This window comes from Hylobates moloch, unplaced genomic scaffold (assembly GCF_009828535.3).
Source record: "Hylobates moloch isolate HMO894 unplaced genomic scaffold, HMol_V3 SCAFFOLD_7, whole genome shotgun sequence".
In the NCBI taxonomy this organism is placed as follows: Eukaryota; Metazoa; Chordata; class Mammalia; order Primates; family Hylobatidae; genus Hylobates; species Hylobates moloch.
In genome coordinates this window covers 26,976,663-26,982,893 of record NW_026652282.1, presented here as the reverse complement: position 1 = coordinate 26,982,893, position 6,231 = coordinate 26,976,663, and the positions used below count along the sequence as shown (strand labels likewise).

General features: G+C 45.7%; 1 protein-coding gene across 1 annotated transcript; it reads left to right on the top strand.

Moving 5' to 3' along the window:
* The first annotated feature begins 770 nt into the window (after positions 1–770).
* NR0B1 (nuclear receptor subfamily 0 group B member 1) lies at positions 771–5,737 on the top strand. Its single transcript, XM_032756314.2, has 2 exons — positions 771–1,965; positions 5,382–5,737. Exons 1-2 carry the CDS (start codon positions 798–800, stop codon positions 5,624–5,626), a joined length of 1,413 nt encoding a protein of 470 aa, XP_032612205.1. The 5' UTR covers positions 771–797; the 3' UTR covers positions 5,627–5,737.
* The last annotated feature ends 494 nt before the right edge of the window (positions 5,738–6,231 follow it).

The window sequence follows — 6,231 nt, the reverse complement described above, 5'->3', positions numbered from 1 at the left end:
ACTGTAACAATATTATCCCCTCGTGATTATTATATTCCTAAGTTTTAGGCACTTTTACATGCTCGCTGCCCCCAGCTCTCTTAACACAGCATCCGGGACATAGTGGGCGCCTATAAATACTGATGGAATTAAACTGAGCGCTTATGATAGCATATTTAGACCAGTGCTTTTCAAACGTCTAGGTGCATGTGAATCCCTGGGGACACCGTTAAAATGCAGATTCCGAGTTAGAAAGTCTGGTTGGAGCCTGAGATTGGGCATTTCCACCGAGTTCCCATATGATGCTTGTCTATGTTCTGTATTTTTCAAGGTCTCAGAAAATGAGACCTCCCTATCCATATACAAATATAAGTTACACAAACTGTGATAACTTAATGGAAGCTTACAAAGAGCATAGAAGTAGATGTTTCCTCTTTTCCCCTGCCCTCCCAATAAAGGGAACAAATTAGATGCGAGGATTCAATGCAAAGAGTTGCAACAGCATCCAGGCGCTCGCTCTCCGCCGGTCTTCCTGAGACACGGAAAGGGGTAATGAGAGGAAGGAGGGAAGTGTCCAGGAGCTCCCACGCTGCTGTTCCTCTTCCATTTCCAGCTTTTAAAGAGCACCCGCCCCTTCGAACCACCGAGGTCACGGGCGAACACACCGGAGCGCAGCACCGCGCCCCCCCCCGCCCGCCTCCGCGCCCTTGCTCAGACCGAGGCGACCGAGGCGGCCGACGCGCCTGCGTGCGCGCTAGGTATAAATAGGTCCCAGGAGGCAGCCACTGGGCAGAACTGGGCTGCGGGCGGCGCGGGCCATGGCGGGCGAGAACCACCAGTGGCAGGGCAGCATCCTCTACAACATGCTTATGAGCGCGAAGCAAACGCGCGCGGCTCCTGAGGCTCCAGAGACGCGGCTGGTGGATCAGTGCTGGGGCTGTTCGTGCGGCGATGAGCCCGGGGTGGGCAGAGAGGGGCTGCTGGGCGGGCGGAACGTGGCGCTCCTGTACCGCTGCTGCTTTTGCGGTAAAGACCACCCACGGCAGGGCAGCATCCTCTATAGCATGCTGACGAGCGCAAAGCAAACGTACGCGGCACCGAAGGCGCCCGAGGCGACGCTGGGTCCGTGCTGGGGCTGTTCGTGCGGCTCTGATCTCGGGGTGGGCAGAGCGGGGCTTCCGGGTGGGCGGCCCGTGGCACTCCTGTACCGCTGCTGCTTTTGTGGTGAAGACCACCCGCGGCAGGGCAGCATCCTCTACAGCTTGCTCACTAGCGCAAAGCAAACGCACGTGGCTCCAGCAGCGCCCGAGGCACGGCCAGGGGGCGCGTGGTGGGACCACTCCTACTTCGCGCAGAGGCCAGGGGGTAGAGAGGCCCTACTAGGCGGGCGGGCCACGGCGCTTCTGTACCGCTGCTGCTTTTGCGGTGAAGACCACCCGCAGCAGGGCAGCACCCTCTACTGCATGCCCACGAGCACAAATCAAGCGCAGACGGCTCCGGAGGAGCGCCCGAGGGCCCCCTGGTGGGACACCTCCTGTGGTGCGCTGCGGCCGGTGGCGCTCAAGAGTCCACAGGTGGTCTGCGAGGCAGCCTCAGCGGGCCTGTTGAAGACGCTGCGCTTCGTCAAGTACTTGCCCTGCTTCCAGGTGCTGCCCCTGGACCAGCAGCTGGTGCTGGTGCGCAACTGCTGGGCGTCTCTGCTCATGCTTGAGCTGGCCCAGGACCGCTTGCAGTTCGAGACTGTGGAAGTCTCGGAGCCCAGCATGCTGCAGAAGATCCTCACCACCAGGCGGCGGGAGACCGGGGGCAACGAGCCACTGCCCGTGTCCACGCTGCAGCCCCATTTGGCACCGCCGGCGGAGGCCAGGAAGGTGCCCTCTGCCTCCCAGGTCCAAGCCATCAAGTGCTTTCTTTCCAAATGCTGGAGTCTGAACATCAGTACCAAGGAGTACGCCTACCTCAAGGGGACCGTGCTCTTTAACCCGGGTAAGGGTACTGGCCTTGGGCGCCGGCTTTTCCCAGCTCACAAAAGCATCGGGCAGTGCCTATCTAGGGGCGCGGGCAGTAACGAATTTTCAGTGATCAGGAGAGTGTCGGGGCAAAGGTGAAGAAATCATGACTAACTCAGCAGAGTCGGGGTGGGGGGCTCCAGGAATCACTTCTGCTGGGTGGGCTGCTGTCAGAAACTCAGCCAAGAGGAGGGGAGTTGTTTGTTTAGGTTTGTACTTAGCTCTCTACACTTTTCTTACTATAGAAAAGTTTGTGCCTTCATGGGAAATGGTTATTCTTTCTTCTCCAGCTTTCTTTTAAGTCCAGAGCATATCTTTTTCTAAAAAAAGTTTTTGCTCACTGAAGATTCTGCAACATCGATTTCTGAAAACCCATTCTGAAATTTACTAGAACCTTTTTTGGGGGGAGGAAATCTATTAAAGCTAGCAAAAAAGGAAACATTTGTTAAAGGGTCCCATAGAGAGACTATTCCCTAGGGACACTGCCAGACAGGACACTAGATGTAGTGTTTCATGGGCCTGCCTCTGAATGGTTACTTGTATGGTCCTAAGCATCTGGACTATCCCTTCCTCCAAGTCTCTGTGAATAATATCAGGTTGGCAAAGGGATAGGGAAAAAAGACACATTAGGGACTGAGAGCAGGAGCAGTGTATTTTAGAATTCAAAGAGACTTTAGAGACCTGCTAATCAACCCTCTTTGCTCTGTAGCCTTCCCCCACCCCATTTTACTGAGTAGGTAGATGTGTCCCAAGGTCGCAAGTGACCTTACTCCAAAGGAAATGGCTGTTGTGTTGTGGCACCTGAGGGTCCTATCTTCTGGGCCCAGTGGGATATTGGCTGCACCAAACTTTCAGGTTGTCTGTTGGGTGCTGGACACACTGTCCCACAGAGTGCAACCAAATCACTGGGGGAACATCTCCCTGGACAGCCAGGCACCTTGTCTTGGGTGTTTTTCACTACTAGAATCATCTTCAACCAGCGTTCTTTCAAAACGATTGAAGTGGGAACAAAATTTTCCAGGCAATTTGAGTTGGGATAGTTTTTATAATGCTCCTTTTGTATCTTTTTTCCCTGGTGCTAGAATCTCTGATTAAGTCCCTGCCCCCTGCCTAGCATTTTTGAGGGTGCATAGATCAGTATTTGGTGGGATAATAATTCATTCAAACCTCACGTTTCATGACGTAGAGACCTCAGCTCACCCCAGTGTCTGTTATATGTTACCTTTTTGCTTATACTATTGTTTTCCAAACTTGCCTGTGTGTAAGAAGTACTTGTGTGTGTGTGTAGTTGGGGGTGGGAAGGAGTAGATAAAAGTCTTTCTAGGCTCCTGCCTTATAGATTCTGATTCAGTAGCTTTGGCCCAGGGTCTGCAAATCTGCATTCATAATAAGTGTCGCAGATGATTCTTAAGATAATTTGGAAAACATTCTTCTTATTCCTTCAGCCAGTGTTATTAATCATCCACTATGTTCCTTGTCCTGTTGGGATATAAAGGTGAGAGGGGCTCAGCTTCCAGAAATTTACATTCCATTAGTTTCAGTATCAATAGTTTCCCTTGACTCTGTTTTATATACTTTTAACACACACACACACACACACACACACACACACACACTTCTTCCTTGTTCTTGATTGACTTTTCCTAATCCTCTCTCAGTATGAGTTTAATGAGCTAAGCTGAGAGTGTTTGAAACACAAATGTACCTATATTTGGGAGAAAGGTAATGCCTATTAAGAGTTGTGGCCTCTCTTTGCTGTTTATCCTTGGTATATCCCATATATAAATTTAAACATATATATATATATATATATGTATATGGGTTCAAACTTAAGGAGATATAAAACTGTGGAGTCCATTTGCATTTTCTCTTCCCTGACCTTATTTTGAAGGCCAGTTTGTGTGTCTCTGTGTGGGGGGAACCACTTGGGTGGGGAGAAGGTGGAGGGGTATATTGTGAACACAGAGAAAGGTAATGTGGCATACAGAAGATGAAGTTTTCACAAGCCATGAATCTAGACCTAGAGAAGCTTCAGATTTCTGGTGGAGTTTCATGCAAGCCTCTTCCTACTTTCATCAATGGAATTCAAATACAACAAAATTGGGTCTTAAGCCTGGATCTCAAGCTGTAGATAGTAGGGGATGATAATGTGTGGACTAGGGTAATCAGAACTGGAATATGGATTAAACTTGTTGCTTTATTTTTGTTCTTATTTTGTTTATGAGATTTGATATTCGCCTCTAATAGGAGTGCCTCTTGCTTATTACCATTATTATTTTTTTAAAGAACACTGGTTCTGCTGCTCTGTGATGATTGGCATGGTGCTTTTAAAATACTTTTCTGTTGAATTTTTTAGGAAAAGGGAAGGAAAATGATTGCAATCATCATTAACATCATTTAAACCAAGTGGTCAACTGCTAATTACTTGAATACAAGTTAACGAACTTTGCAATGATATTATTATCATGGAAGATCAAAGGACCTTCAAAAGCAGCCTCCTCTTATTACTTTCCTTATAAAAACTTACATGCACTTAAACTTTCCTGCATTGTATTTCATTCACTTTTACTTAGGTATCACACTATACTGCAAAAGGTCATGTGTTTTCTATTACAAAAGTTATTTTTGAATCATGGTACAATTCGTGATGTTTTCATGTTTGCTTTTTAAACTTTTAATGACTATAAGAATGTTCAAAAACTTCTTACTTTAATATTTTTGAGAAGAGCCTTTTTGAACACTCATTAGAATCATTCTTTTGTTTTTTTCAAAATCTTCCCCAATACAGAAATCATGGTACAATGAGCTAAGTGGCCGGTGTTAGCTTTCAAATTATTCGGGCCTCTAGACTAATATTGGCCTGCAGGCAAATAGGTAAAATGAAACTGTGTGTCGTAGTTTGTGGCTGTGAAGTTTACCACCATTGGCTGAACGATCAGTATAATGATGGAAAGTTCAAAGAAGAATGGTAAAAACATTTGTCATCCGGCAACACTTCTTGTTTATCATGGCTTGTTTCTCATAGGTAAAGTGCCCACCTCTTGAAATATCATGAACTTCTTCATATTTGCATAGAAAGTGAACTGGAATGATGATTCATTAAACTATATTCTACTGTCCTATTAAATTGTGTGCATTTGTTGGCTCATGGCCAGTGTATTTGCAAACGTGTGCATACAAACACAGTAAATATTAAGTAAGAATAATCACATGATGTTTCATTCTTGGACAGGTTGCTTCTGAAAACTTAGACTGGTTTGGCATTTTACCCTTTTAACCAGGAAGCTTTGGGTCTTGTTTAATTGGGACGAAACAGAAATGGCTATTTTTAAAAAGCTAGCAAAGGACTCTGTGGTGAGCTGTTTTATAACAAAGAGATTTTTCTCCCTCCAGACGTGCCGGGCCTGCAGTGCGTGAAGTACATTCAGGGACTCCAGTGGGGAACTCAGCAAATACTCAGTGAACACGTCAGGATGACGCACCAAGGGCCCCATGACAGATTCATCGAACTTAATAGTACCCTTTTCCTGCTGAGATTCATCAATGCCAATGTCATTGCCGAACTGTTCTTCAGGCCCATCATTGGCACAGTCAGCATGGATGATATGATGCTGGAAATGCTCTGTACAAAGTTATAAAGGCGTGTGGGCCACACAAGTGCAGTAGTGCAGTTCACCATGAGGGAAGAATAAAGAGCTGTGGGCAAAAGAGTGTAAAATATTTTAAAATAAACTTTCTTAATATTTTTACATGCAGAGTATTTTTGTATTCAATTAAAGAAATACTTTTATTCCAGACAGTTACAAACTTCTCTGTTCCATCGTTAAAGAAGACATTTGCCAACAGGTAACATAGCTCTGTACATCTTTAAAAAAAAAAAAAACTAGCAGGGTACTAGTATAATAAGCTATTTTCACAAGTGTAGCAATTTCATGGAACCTGCTCAAATCAAATTTGTACATATTGTTATAATAAATTTTAAGGTCTTAACCATTAACTTGATTGAAAAAAGCTTCAGCAGGTTTAAGTAAGGCCTCAAAAACTATTAAAACCTAGCCAACATAAGCAAAAAGTATCTTTGGAAGTAACATCATGACACTGAATGTAATTATGTGCCAGTATCAGTGGGAGGTCACTTTGCTCTATGTTCATTTCCACTTCCATCAGCTGTATGGAAGACTGTGTTTGTATCCAACTGGAATCAAGAAGCAATCTAATTATAAAGACATGCAGAAGTGAAAGA